This window comes from Aotus nancymaae, unplaced genomic scaffold (assembly GCF_030222135.1).
Source record: "Aotus nancymaae isolate 86718 unplaced genomic scaffold, 86718_ANA_hifiasm-v0.15.2.pri h1tg000058l, whole genome shotgun sequence".
NCBI classification, from domain to species: domain Eukaryota; kingdom Metazoa; phylum Chordata; class Mammalia; order Primates; family Aotidae; genus Aotus; species Aotus nancymaae.
Genome location: NW_026988472.1, coordinates 48,548,384 through 48,563,471, shown reverse-complemented (window position 1 = coordinate 48,563,471; position 15,088 = coordinate 48,548,384). Strand labels below are relative to the sequence as shown.

The following is a 15,088-nucleotide window of genomic DNA, read 5'->3' as shown; positions in this document are numbered from 1 at the left end:
AGATAGAGACATGAACAACCCTTCAAAAAATCAACAAATCCAGGATTTTTTTTTTTTTGGAAAAAATTAAATAAAATAGACTGCTAGCTAGAGTGATAAAGAAGAACAGAGAGAAGAACTGAATAGACACAACAAAAAATGATACAGGGAATATTACCACTGACTCCACAGTAACACGAACAACCATCAGATAATACTATATCACCTCTATGTAAATAAACTAGAAAATCTAGAAGAAATAGATAAATTCCTGGATGCATACACCCTCCCAAGACTAAACCAGGAAGAAGTTGAACTTCTGAATAGACCAATACCAAGTTCTGAAATTGAGGTAGTAATAAATACCCTACCAACCAAAAAAAATTGCATGACCAGAAAGATTTACAGCTGAATTCTTTGTACCAGAGGTACAAAGAAAAGCCGGTGCCATTTCTTTAGAAGCTATTCCAAACAATTAAAAAGGAGGGACTCCTCCCTAACTCATTTTATGAGGCCAGCATCATCCTGATACCAAAATCTGGCAGAGATACAACAAAAAAAGAAAGCTTCAGGCCAATATCCCTGATGAACATTGATGCAAAAATCCTCAATTAAAAATTACTGGCAAACTGAATCCAGTAGCATATCAAAAAGCTTATCCACCACAATCAAGTCGGCTTCATCCCTGGGATGCAAGGCTGGTTCAACATACACAAATCAATAAATATAATTCATCACACAAACATAACTAAAGACAAAAACCACATGATTATCTCAATACATACAGAAAAGGCCTTTGATAAAATTCAACAGCCCTTCATGCTAAAAACTATGAATAAACTAGGTATTGATAGAACATATCTCAAAATAATAAGACCTATTTATGACAAACCCATAACCAATATCATACTGAATGGGCAAAAGCTGGAAGCATTCCCTTTGAAAACCAGCACAATACAAGAATGCCCTCACTCACCACTCATAATCGACATAGTACTGGAAGTTCTGACCAGGGCAATCAGGCAAGAGAAAGAAATAAAGGGTATTCAAATAGGAAGAGAGGAAGTCAAATTGTCTCTGTTTGCAGATGACATGATTGTATATTTAGAAGATCCCATTGTCTCAGCCCCAAATCTCCTCAAGCAGATAAAGAACTTCAGCAAAGCCTCAGGATACAAAATCAATGTGCAAAAATCACAAGCATTCCTATACACCAATAACAGACAAGCAGGGAGCCAGATCATGAATGAACTCGAATTCACAACTGCTACAAAGAGAATAAAATACAGCTAACAAGGGAAATGAAGGACCTCTTCAAGGAGAACTACAAACTACTGCTCAAGGAAATCAGAGAGGACACAAACAAATAGAAAAACATTCCAAGCTCATGGATAGGAAGAATCAATATTGTGAAAATGGCCATGCTGCCCAAAGTAATTTATAGATTCAGTGCTATCCCCATCATTGAATACTCATTGACTGTCTTCACAGAATTAGAGAAAAACTACTTCAAAATTCACATGGAACCGAAAAAGAGGAGACTGTTCTGAGCAGGCTTTCTGGTGGCAGGAAATTGTTAGAGTATGAAAGGGCAGTTTAAAATGAGAGCCTGTCCACTAGTTGGCAGCGGTGGAGCCCTTCCCCATGGCATAAGAACACCTCTAGGTTCCGGGTGCTCTGCCTGTGTGGGCTGAACCTCTCACAGCTGCTTTGATTTCCCTTCTGATCACAGATTTCTTAGTGGCATCTTATAGGTATAAGCTGCTGGCCTTATAACTATTTCTTTTTTATTTTGAAAGGGCAATAGAAATCCCAACACTTTCAAATGCTCAATTTTTAAAACTTCCTTCCACTGTTCCCTTGCCTTTCATTTTGCAATTATGCTTTCTGAGAGAGAAGTCAAAGTCAGTAAGATAATTACTTCACCTGCCTTATGCTCTTGTGAACAGATTCGTAGCATCTGAATGGTGAGTGGGACTTTGTGTAGCACTTGGGGCACTGCCTTTACTTCATCCATTCATTCATTCATTTAACAGCTTTATTGAAATAATTCACATATGGTACAATTCACCCATTTAAAATGCATGATTCAGTGGTTTTTAGTAGAAAATGAGTTGTGTGCATTCATCACCACAATTTTAGAACATTTTCATCACCCCAAAAAGATACCCCACACCCCTTAGCTGTTACCTCCTATACCACAGCCCTTGGCAACCACTGCGCTGCTTTCTGTCTCTGTGGACTTGCCTATTCCGGACATTTCATGTCGACATACTCATGCATTATTGCATTATGTGGCCTTTTGTGTTTGGCTGCTTTCACTGAGCATCATGTTTTCAAGGTTCATTCGCACTGAAGGTGTGCCAGTACTTCTTTCCTTTTTAGGGCTGAAGCATCTTGCGTTGTATGGATAGACCACATTTTGCTGATCAATTCATTGGTTTCCCTTTTTAAGAAAAAATTATTTTTAATTTTCGTGGGTACATAGGTGTATATATTTATGGAGTATATGGGATATTTTGATACAAGCATGTAATTCATAATATTCATATCAGGGTAAATGGTGGCTCCATCACCTCAAGCATTTATCCTTTGGGTTACAAACATTCCAATTATATTCTTTTAGTTATTTTTAAATGTATAATTAAATTATTATTGATTGTAGTCACTCTGTTGCACTATCAAATACAGATCATATTCTTTTAAACTGTTTTTTGTACCCATTAACCATCCTCCATCCCCTCCTTCCCCCTCCCCCATTCCCTTCAGTTTTCAAATGAGGAGGTGAGACCCTAAAAAGCAAAACATTGCTCAAGGTTAAAAGGAATTGGTTGCAGAGCCAGTCCCATCTGGGTTCTTCCAGGTCTATCTCCTGGGGCACAATCGGCTGCCAGGTGCCGGGAGGATCTTTGATGGAGAACTCTGCCAGCCAACCCTGACCCTTGAGGACATCAATCCCCTCTGCACAGCACCCTTTGGGGCCAACGACAGTGGGGAGTAGACCTGGGGGCGATGGGAAGATACGCTGCAGCATCTTTAAGTATCCAGATTCCTGGAATGGCTGCTGCATTTTGGGATACCTGTTCAGTAAAATACTGAGGATATGGGACCAGGTAATGGGATTCCTGTGTCCCACATTCATGGTGTATTATAGATTCACCCACAGAGGTTCATTCGTGTCTGAAAGCTCCTGGCTGGGAGTAACAGTGAAAGTATTTAAGAGCTGGCACCAGATAATTAACTCATTTGTTATGAATTGTGGGGAATTCATTGAAGTTCTATAAGGTATGAGGTTGGCAGGGGACATTCCAGGGTGTCTAGCTCAGTAGCTATAAACCAACTGGTGTGGAACTATTTTAGTACTTTTTAATCTGGATGGTGGTTCTCAACCAGGGGCAATCTTGTCCCCCGTCCACAGGAGACATTTGGCATTGTCTGGAGACATTTTGGTTGTCACGATGGGGGATGGGGATGCTGCTGCATTTAGTGGATAGAGGCCCAGCGTGCTGCTATATGTTCTACCATGCACAGAATGGCCTATCCACAACAAATAATTAGCCAACCCAAATGTCACTAGTGCCAAGGTAGAGAAACCCTGCATAACACCTTCCTAGGTAGAGGGCTGGATGGGTGCAAGGAGTCCTATGGGCCCAGCTTGGGACTCATTTCGCTGCTACTGCATGGGATGGGGCCTCACTGGGGACTTCTATCTGCCTATAAATAGAAGCCCTTCCCAGTAACAAAGCCACCTTTCCTAGCTGTCACTGCTTCCTTGAAATTAATTAGAATTATCAGAGCTAGAACAAAATTTACCTGACCCTGGGAGGAAACCTTGTTTAAAAATACTTAAATTTTTGTGGGTATATAGTAGATGTGTATATTTATGGGGCCCATAAGATGCTTTGATACAGGCATGCAATGCATGATAATCACATCATGGAGAATGGGAGTATCCATCCCCTCAAGTATTTACCCTTTGTGTTACAAGCTATCCAACTATACTATTTTCATAGGCCTGTTTGCTATTTGCATGTCTTCTTTTGAGAAATGTCTACTCAAATATTTTGCCCATTTTGGGGATCAGATGATTAAATTTTCCCCTACAGAGTTGTTTGAGCTCCTTACATAATCTGGTTATTAATCCCTTGTCAGATGGATAGTTTGATAATGTTTTCTCCTAGTCTGTGGGTTGTCTCTTCACTTTGTTGATTGGGAAACCTTTTTTTCTTATGTGGGCCTCTAAGATTCTGACATGCCTCAGGTCTGGAGGTCTGGACTGCTCTTCTCAGCAGCAATACATGGCTGACAAAACAAAAGGGCAACTCTAATGAGACCAGGGCCCACTAAAGCTTCTGCAACTGTAGAAGCAGGGTGATTTAGCAAAGTATTGGGTAATAGTGCTCTTGAGAAAATGTGTATCTCTGGTTGATTGACTGCAATGGACCCTCATTATGACAGTTGAGCCGAAGCAACTAAGACAAATCAGGATGGAAAGAAATGTTTTCAGGCTCTGCCAGCTGGACCCAGCAACCTTCCTGTGTGAGGAGACCAGAGCCCTTGTTGGGCCTTGAATCTATCAACTGTGTACATACTCACAGATGGGTTTTCCCAGGAGAACTCAGCATCTCACTGCAAAGAAGAGTGCTAACATTTGTTTCCTTTAGGTAGGTCTTGTTTCAGGATTATACCAACGTTTAGGTTTACAGAACAATTGAGAAAAAGTACAGAGTTCCCATATGTCTCCTTCTCCCCAACAGTTTCCCCTATTGTCAATATCTTGCATTACTATTATATTTGTTGTAATCGATGAACCAATATCAATACATTATTAACTAACATTCGTAGTTTACTTTAGGATGCATGCTGTGTTGTATATTTCTGTGGATTTTGACAAATATATAATACCATGTATCTACCACTACAGGATGATACAGAGTAGTTTCACTACCCTAAAAATCCCCTGTGCTCTGCCTATTTATCCCTCTCTTCCATCCCCCAAACCCTGACAACCACTGATCTTTTTACTGCCTCCATAGTTTTGCCTTTTCCAGAATGTCGCATATTATGTAGTTGGAATCATTCAGTATGTAGCCTTTTCAGCCCAGGTTCTTTCGCTCAGCAATACACATTTTTATTTTCCTCCACATCTTTTCATGACTTGATAGCGCTTTTGTTTTTATTGCTGAAAAATATCCATTGTCTGAATATGCCATGGTTTAGTTTATCCAGTCACCTACTAAAGAATATGTTGGTTGCTTCCAGGTTTTGGCAATTATTAATGAAGCAGACATCTTCTAAGAATAAGAACATTTTCTTTACGTGACTACCAAACCATAATGATGTAAAATTAACAGTAACTCAATATATCACCCAGTATCAAGTTGATATTCAAATTTTAACTTAGAATTCTATCAAAGTTTGTGCGTTGCATTGTTTTGCCTTTTTAGTCTCTTGTCTAGGATAGTTCCCTGCGTTGTTTTGTTTTTTATGACAGAGATTTTAAAAAATAATTTTAACTTTTATTTTAGATACAGGGGGTACACGTGCAGCTTTGTTACATGCATAGATTTCCTTTGAAGAGTCCAGACCAGTAGTCTCACATTCTGCATCTGATTACTTCCTCATGATTCAATTTGGTTTAAGTCATTTTTGGCAGCATTCCAACATAGGTGATTGACTTTGTTGATGATAAGCTTCATTGCTTGGATGAGATGGTGATGGCCAGAGCCCTCCATTGTAAAGTGACATTTTTCTCTTTGTTCATAATCTCTAGAAAAGTACTTTGAGACTGTGTGAATTTTCTGTTTTCCAGCAACCATTCACCCAATGATTTTGGTATCCATTGATAATTATTGGCTAAGCTAATTATTACATTGGGAGTTACAAAGTATTAATTATCAAATTCTGTCCTGTTTTCTACATTTATCAAGTATTCCTTCCCATTTAAGAAAAATGATCACTGTAGGGTCATGACATATTCTTTTAATGCTTTTGTAATTCATATCGTCATTATTCTGTTTGCTTAACATGCTCTTTCACTATTTTCCTCTCTCCTAAAGATGTTGCCGTGAGATGGAGGGGAAGGGGCTGTATTTTCTGTCTCCCTCAGTGTGATACACAGGGAAACCAACACAAGAAATGAATACCTTTTCCAAGACTGTTTAAGGTCCCATGTAGTCAGAGGCAAAAACATCAGAATTCTGGCCTGAGTTTCACTAATCAGTGTTTATTTTACTGTGTAACTGATTTGAATACTACTTAAAATACTTACATCCCCTCTTCATATTCACTAAGAGACAAATTTGACTAATTTGGCCTTAATTAAATAAATGACAGTATATTACAATTGTGTTTTCAGATTTTTTTGTATATTATCATGTTACACAGAGTAGAAACTCATTATTTTAATAGCTATACAGTATTTTAATGTGAAACTACCAGAGTTTGCTTCCCCATACACCTTTCTTTGGGTATAATGGAGATCCAATGAGTAGTATTTTGCAAACTTACATGGCAATGGAACTTCTTTTTTCCAAAGAAGTTGTACACGTCTCCTTCTCTCAGACCTTTCATTTTACCCAAGGGGCATGATGTGTTCCTGCAGGTGGTCATTTAGTAAAAGAATGAAGCAAGGGTTGCCATGAATGGTTGTGCAAATGTGCACTGTATAGTCCAGAGGTCACGATTTACACTGCAATGTTTGTAAACAGTGCTCCTTGGCATTGTGTGATATACAGTCTTGCTGGTCCCATACAATGGACTCTGGTAAGTGGCATTTTTTTTTATAATTTATGAGGTACATGTACAGAACATGCAGGTTTGTTACATAGGTATACACATGCCATGGTGGTTTGCTGCACCCATCAAACCCATCATCTACATTAGGTATTTCTCCTAATGCTATCCCTCCACTAGCTCCCCACACATCATCAGGCCCCAGTGTGTGATGCTTCCCTCCCTGTGTCCATGTGTTCTCATCGTTCAACTTCCATTTATGAGTGAGAACATGTGGTGTTTGGTTTTCTGTTCCTGTGTTACTTTGCTGAGAATGATGGTTTCCAGCTTTATTCATGTCTCTGCAAAGGACATGAACTCATCCTTTTTTATGACTGCATAATATTCCATCGTATATATGTGCTACATTTTCTTTATCCAGTCTATCATTGATGGGCATTTGGGTTGGTTCCAAGTCTTTTCCTATGGTGAATAGTGTCACAATGAACTTACGTGTGCATGTGGCTGTATAGTAGAATGATGTATATAATCCTTTGGGTATATACCTAGTAATGGGATTGCTGGGTCAAATGGTATTTCTAGTTCTAGATCCTTGAAGAATCACCACACTGTCTTCCACCATGAGTGAACTAATTTACATGTCCACCAACAGTGTAAAAGCGTTCCTATTTCTCCACAGCCTCTCCAACATCTATTGTTTTCTGACTTTTTAACGATCGCCATTCTAGCTGGCATGAGATGGTATCTCATTGTGGTTTTGATTTGCATTTTTCTGATGGCCAGTGATGATGAGCTTTTTTTCATATGTTTGTTGGCTGCATAAATGTCTTCTTTTGAGAAGTGTCTGTTCATATCCTTTGCCTACTTTTTGATGGGGTTGTTTGTTTTTTTCCTGTAAATTCATTGAAGTTCTTTGTAGATTCTGGATATTAGCCCTTTATCAGATGGATAGATTGCAAAAATGTTCTCCCATTCTGTAGGTTGCCTGTTTACTCTGATTATAGTTTCTTTTGCTATGCAGAAGCTCTTTAATTAGGTCCCATGTGTCAATTTTGGCTTTTGTTGCCATTGCTTTTGGTCTTTGAGTCATGAAGTCTTTGCCTATGCCTATAATCCTAAATGGTATTGCCTAGGTTTTCTTCTAGGGTTTTAATGGTTTTAGGTCTTACATTTAAGTCTTTAATCCATCTTGAGTTAATTTTTGTATAAGGTATAAGGAAGGGGTCCAGTTTCAGTTTTCTGCATATGGCTAGCCAGTTTTCCCAACACCATTTATTAAATAGGAAATCTTCCCCATTGCTTGTTTTTGTCAGGTTTGTCAAAGATCAGATGGTTGTAGATGTGTGGTGTTATTTATTTCTGAGGCCTCTGTTGTGTTCCATGGCCTACATATATGTTTTGGTACCAGAACCATGCTGTTTTGGTTACTGTAGCCTTGTAGTATAGTTTGAAGTCAGGTAGCATGATGCCTCCAGCTTTGTTCTTTTTGCTTTGGATTTTCTTGGCTATATGAGCTCTTTTTTGGTTCCATATGAAATTTAAAGTAGTTTTTTTCTAGTTCTGTGAAGAAAGTCAGTGGTAGCTTGATGGAGATAATATTGAATCTACAAATTACTTAGGGCAGTATGAACATTTTGATGATACTGATTCTTCCTATCCGTGAGCATGGAATGTTTTTCCATTTGTTTATGTCCTTTGTTATTTCCTTGAGCAGTGGTTTGTAGTTCTCCTTGAAGAGGTCCTTCACATCCCTTGTAAGTTGTACTCCTAGGTATTTTATTTTCTTTGTAGCAATTGTGAATGGGAGTTCACTCATGATTTGGCTCTCTGCTTGTCTGTTATTGGTGTATAGGAATGCTTGTGATTTTTGCACATTGATTTTGTATCCTGAGACTTTGCTGAAGTTGCTTATCAGCTTAAGGAGATTTTGGGCTGAGACAATTGGGTTTTCTAAATATACAGTCATGTCATCTGCAAACAGAGACAATTTGACTTCCTCTCTTCTTATTTGAATACCCTTTATTTCTTTCTCTTGCCTGATTGCCCTAGCCAGAACTTCCAATACTATGTTGAATAGGAGTGGTGAGAGAGGGCATCCTTGTCTTGTGCCAGTTTTCAAAGAAAATGCTTCCAGCTTTTGCCCATTCAGTATGATATTGGCTGTGGGTTTGTCATAAATAGTTCTTATTATTTTGAGATACATTCCCTCAATACCTAGTTTACTGAGAGTTTTTAGCACGAAGCAGTGTTGAATTTTATCAAAGGCCTTTTCTGCATCTATTGAGATAATCATGTGGTTTTTGTCATTGGTTCTGTTTATGTGATGGATTACGTTTATTGATTTGCATATGTTGAACCAGCCTTGCATCCCAGAGATGAAGCCAACTTGATTGTGGTGGATAAGGTTTTTGATGTGCTTCTGGGTTCAGTTTGCCAGTATTTTATTGAGTGTTTTCGCATTGATGTTCATCAGGGATATTGGCCTGAAATTTTCTTTTTTTTGTTGCCAGGTTTTGGTATCAAGATGATGCTGGCCTCATAAAATGAGTTAGGGAGGAGTCCCTCTTTTTCTATTGTTTGGACTAGTTTCAGATGGCATGGTACCAACTCCTCTTTGTACCTCTGGTAGAATTCGGCTGTGAATCCATCTGGTCCTGGGCTTTTTATGGTTGGTAGGCTATTAATTACTGCCTCAATTTCAGACCTTGTTATTGGTCTATTTAGGGATTCAACTTCTTCCTGATTTAGTCTTGGTAGGGTGTATGTGTCCAGGAATTTATTCATTTCTTCTAGATTTTCTAATTTATTTGTATAGAGGTGTTTATAGTATTCTCTGATGGTAGTTTGTATTTCTGTGGAATCAGGGGTGATATCCCCTTTATCATTTTTATTGTGTCTATTTGATTCTTCTCTTTTTTCTTCTTTATTAGTCTGGCTAGTGGTCTATTTTGTTGAACTTTAAAAAAAAAAACAGCTCCTGGATTCATTGATTTTTTTTGGAGGGTCTTTTGTGTCTCTTTTTTCAGTTCTGCTCTGATCTTAGTTATTTCGTATGTTCTGCTAGCTTTTGAATTTGTTTGCTCTTGGTTCTCTAGTTCTTTTAATTGTGATGTTAATTGTTGATTTTAGATCTTTCCTGCTTTCTTTTGTGGGCATTTAGTGCTATAAATTTCCCTCTAAACACTGCTTTGGCTATGTCCCAGAGATTCTGGTACATTGTGTCTTTGTTCTTATTGGTTTCAAAGAAGTTATTTATTTCTGCCTTAATTTCATTATTTACCCAGTAGCCATTCAGGAGCAGATTTTTCAGTTTCCATGTAGTTGTGTGGTTTTGAGTGAGTTTCTTAATTCTGAGTTCTAATTTGATTGCACTATGGTCTGAGAGACTGTTTGTTATGATTTCCATTCTTTTGCATTTGCTGAGGAGTGTTTTACTTCCAATTATGTGGTCAATTTTAGAATAAGTGTGATGTGGTGCTGAGAAGAATGTATATTCTGTGGATTTGGGGTGGATAGTTCCGTAGATGTCTGTTAGGTCCACTTGGTCCAGAGCTGAGTTCAAGTCCTGAATATCCTTGTTAATTTTCTGTCTCATCGATCTGTCTAATATTGACAGTGGGTGTTAAAGTTTCCCACTATTTTTGTGTGGGAGTCCAAGTCTCTTTGGAACTTGTGGGAGTCCAGGTCTCTAAGAACTTGCTTTATGAATCTGGGTGCTCCTGTATTGTATGCATATATATTTAGGATAGTTAGCTCTTCTTGTTGCATTGATCCCTTTACCATTATGTAATGCCCTTCTTTGTCTTTTTTGATCTTTGTTGGTTTAAAGTCTGTTTTATCAGAGACTAGGATTGCAACCCCTGCTTTTTTTTTGCTTGTTATTTCCTTGGTAAATATTCCTCTATCCCTTTATTTTGAGCCTATGTGTGTCTTTGCATGTGAGATGGGTCTCCTGAATACAGCACACTGATTGGTCTTGACTCTTTATCCAGTTTTCCTGTCTGTGCCTTTTAATTGGGGCATTTAGCCTGTAAACATTTACATTTATGGTTAATATCATTGTATGTGAATCTGATCCTGTCATTATGATGCTAGCTGGTTGTTTTGCCCATTAGTTGAGATGGAGTCTTGCTCTGTCATCCAGGCTGGAGTGCAGTGGTGCGATATTGGCTCACTTCAACCTCTGACCCCTGGGTTCAAGTGATTCTCCTGCCTCAGCCTCCTGAGTAGCTGGGATTACAGGTGCACACCACCACACCCAGTTGATTTTTGTATTTTTAATAGAGATGGGGTTTCACCATGTTGGTCAGACTGTTCTCAAACTCCTGACCTCATGATCCACCCACCTCAGCCTCCCAAAGTGCTGGGATTACAGGTGTGAGCCACATGCCCTGCCTATGGCATTGTTTGTATGAGTTGAAAGCAATGAAATTTTGGAAGAGGAGGCAATTTACATATATAGTCACAGATGAATGTCAAAACTTTATCCTTCCAGTAAGATAGAATTACAAATAGAATCACTTTTTATCTTATACTTAAAATTTCTTATATTTAAAATACCTTATACTTGGAATTCCTGTGGTATGGTCATATTTTGACAATGCCTTTCATAAACCCTTTTAAAATTGATTATAGTTTTGAAATTTAAGAGGATATAGTAGTCATCATAGGTTTACTGTTGTAATAAACAAGCTTGCAATCTCAGTGGCCTAATGCAATAAAGGTTTATTTTTCTCACTTACAGCCAATGTGGATTGTAGCAGGTGTGGGCTCTGGACCCAGGTGTTTGAATCTGGTGGCTCCTAAGTCAATTCTTAGAGCCCTTCACTGGCTTCTGTGTCTGTGGCTGCCAGATGAGAAGAGAGAGTCGGGGGAAATGCACAGGAGACCTGGGAGTGGCATCTGTCATCTCCACCCACAGGCATTGGCCAGTGCTCCCATCATTGGTTCTGCCTAACCACAAGGGAAGCTGGGAAGTGCTGTCTGTCTCTGTGCCCACATGGAAAAGGCACTTGGGGTTTAGGGACAGGGATGAGTTGCTGTTGCAAGGCTGACCTCTTTTCTCTATTTTGTTTCTTTTCCAGGAGACTTCTTGGCATCATCACAAAAAAGGATGTTCTGAGACATATGGCCCAGATGGCAAACCAGGACCCCGAATCCATCATGTTTAATTAGCAACAAGGTGGCAATTATTTTCAGAAAAACACTGACTGTGTCATTTAAAAAGAAATAAATGATATGTTATTATTCCAATGAAAGATCACGCATTGGGGACAGCAGAAACAAAAGTTTTGTTTGAAAGGAGGGGAAGAAGAATGAAACCTTTAAAAACAAAAGTATCAATGATTAGGCATTTTATAGCTTTAACCCCGTATGAGTTTCAAGCTGTGTTTCCTAATGAGTTTGCTACTGCTGTGGGGGCATGTGGGTGGGTGTAAATGATGTGATCTATACAAGTATGTGGAGCATGAATGCTGACTCAAGAAACTTTTACCCCTTCTGCTCAAGGCTGATGTTTGTAACTTACGAACACACGTGAAGCGTTGAGTCCAAAAGACAAAAGGGTATCAGCATGTCAGTGTCCTTATTTATTGGTTCTTGAAGTTTTGCTGCTATGTTACTGAATCATATTAAAGACATTTGCACTTACTTTGATGAAAAAGAAAAATTAAATTTGAACACAGTGAAAGCTGCAAGTATGCCAGTGGGTTCGCTCACAACCATCCCATTTCTTGCTCCTGTTCTCAGCCTGTTATCTGGCTTATCCATCAGTTTCTGAATGAACACCAGGCGCGCCTGCCATGATGAGTGTGAAGAAATCATTTCTCTTTGCAAGACTGGCATCCTGGGCCTGCACAATGAACTATTGGAGCATATAGTACTGTGCTGTGTCTCCTCCCATACAAAGGGACGCATCGTTATTTTGAGGGTATACACACCTGATCATTGATTTGCATCCCCATTGCATTTGCTTCATTTATTTATTGCTTTTGCCCACGCATTCAATATTGATCATCTCAGCACTTCATGAGCCATAGCTGGTAGTCCCCCAGTCTGCCATAAGCGTGCTTTCATTTACAAGTAGCATATGCAAGAGTCCAAACAGGCTACCCAGTGTTACCACTTATTTTTCCTCTCAGGTCTTATCAGATATGACTGTGGAGAGGATGAGGCATATGAGTTCTCAGTGGGAACCCCTCCAAATGGATTGCAAGAGAAATACTAAATTGATTCTAAATCTGTTCCATTATCTTCTCTGTAGGATGCAAAATGTCCAGTTTGAATGTATAAGCATGCACTTCATACTAGCAATCACAGCACAGGAGGACAGCGTTAAATTTTATACAGCCAATTTGAGCACCGGGCATCTTCGTATTTGAACTTAATGACACATTTACTCTTTTAGTCAGGATTTTGGTCTTTTCTGCAGGAAGGAATTAAGCTATGTATTAGATCCACCATATGATCTGTGTAAGTAAGATTATCCCACTTGCCCTTGCTCTTAAGTCTTTGTCCCTGCCTTTTCACTGAGTGCCCCTCGTCCTTTTCAATCTCATTGTCACTGGATAGTGCTGCATCACTTAGGTGTGCATTTGGCTACAAATAACAGAAAACCCCGCAAACAATGAAGGACTGAGTAAGAACCCTGAGAGGGGGTCCTCCAGGACTGTCTCCATAATATCATTGGGTTCCCCATTCCGTTGCTATTTCGTTTTCATCATTTTTTCCTTTTGTCCTCTGGCTTATTGCCTCAGAGTTGAAAGATGATTCCTGAACCATCAGGTATCATGTCTGCTTTCTAAGTGGGAAGAGAAAAGGAGAGGCAAGCAACTAGGTACAATGTCTATCAGGAAAGGAAAACTTCCCCAGAGATGTTCAGCTTGTATCCGTTGGCTGGAAATCTGTCATGTGGCTCCTGGTAGCCGCACACTAGTGTGGGAAGGAAAATATTGAGCTAGGCACATTACTCTCTGAACGACATTCATATTATCTTACTAAGGAAGAGTGCTGGTCTTCGGGACGGGAAGTTTGCTGTATTGGATGCCATCATTATGTCCTTGTCATTGCCCTTCCTGTCTTCAATCTTGACAAAGCCCTGTGAATGTTCTTCTAACCTTCTTGCTCCCCATCCCTTCTCTCAGATTTGACCTAGAAGTCCCAGCCCAAGTCCATAATTTCTTAGCCCTCATAAGAATTTTCATGTTGGACAAAAATCAGGCTACAAATGGGTTTTCATGAAACTTCTAATTAATGTGCAAAATATATATTTTCTCGAAGTTAAAAAATTTTAAATCAGATCATGCCGACACACTAAGAACATTTGTGTGATTCATTGGTTCCTTCCTTCCAAAATAACATCCAATAGCCACCTCAGTATGGCAATATCCAGTCAATAGTAGAGAATTTAATCATTGGTCCTATAAAAGAATGAAATTCATTGTCTTATTTATAGCATGTAAGCCTTGAGTAACAGGTCTTAATGTTAGTGTTGGTGTTCTGGTTTCCACAGAACGTTTACAAGTGAAGTCGGGTTCTCCTGGACTTTAAGTCCTAAAAAGTCTTAACGACCACTTCATGTAGTTGCCCTCTTATTGCCCTGTGGTCTCTTCAGAGTCAGTGCATGCTGGGAAAGAATATTAGTCATAGCCTGACTTTACAGAATCCAGGAGGTCCTTTTAGTTGAAACAAATAACTTCCAAAGGGAACCTGAAACAGTGAAAACATAGCCAGAGGTCAGTGAAACCACAGCCTTTCTTTGTAATCTGGCTGAGGCCAAGGAGGGGAATGAGAGGAAAATATGCTTCCCAGCCAAGGTCACCGAGCGGGACCTTGGGATTTGCGTCCTCCCCAGTGCTTAGAGTAGAGATATCTGCAAATTCATGGCATACAGTTGGAAGAGTTACTTGACTGAAACAACCCAGTCTTACTTTACTTTGTAAATTGAGCCTCTAATTTATTGTGGGGTTCAGGCTCTCCTCAATAGAAGGCCAGAGTCAGAGGGGTGGACTAAGGTCAAGGAAGAGGAGTCTGTGGTAGGGACTGCCACAGCAAACTGCCTTCCTTCTGTGGAGTCCTAACTCAGACGTGGTCCACTCCCCCATGGGCCTGGGGGCTCAGACAAACCCCATGGGAAACATGCTGATGTGCTCTGTCTCTCTTTCTTGTAAATGTACTTGGGTAGGGATCCTGAGAGTGTTTGCTGTCTCCAAATGCAGAACTTACATCCACTTTATCTGGTGATCTGATGAACAGCACAGAGATGTAGAGATAAAATAAGCATCTTTCAGAATAATGTTTTCTTTTTCTTCTTCCAGAACCAAAGGCTTTAGACATTTCTAGAACTCTCTGGATTCTCTCTGAATCAGTTTTAACC

At 39.4% G+C, this 15,088-nt stretch overlaps 1 protein-coding gene across 2 annotated transcripts in view; it reads left to right on the top strand.

Annotated features, from left to right (window-relative positions):
* Positions 1-12,364, top strand: part of CLCN4 (chloride voltage-gated channel 4) — an 81,313-nt gene extending 68,949 nt beyond the window's left edge. For both annotated transcript variants that reach the window (XM_021671556.2, XM_021671557.2), the window contains one exon: positions 11,799-12,364. In XM_021671556.2, coding sequence (XP_021527231.1) covers positions 11,799-11,889 — 91 coding nt within the window. In that variant the 3' untranslated portion in view covers positions 11,890-12,364. The remainder of the gene's footprint in view (positions 1-11,798) is intronic.
* Positions 12,365-15,088: the final 2,724 nt, after the last annotated feature.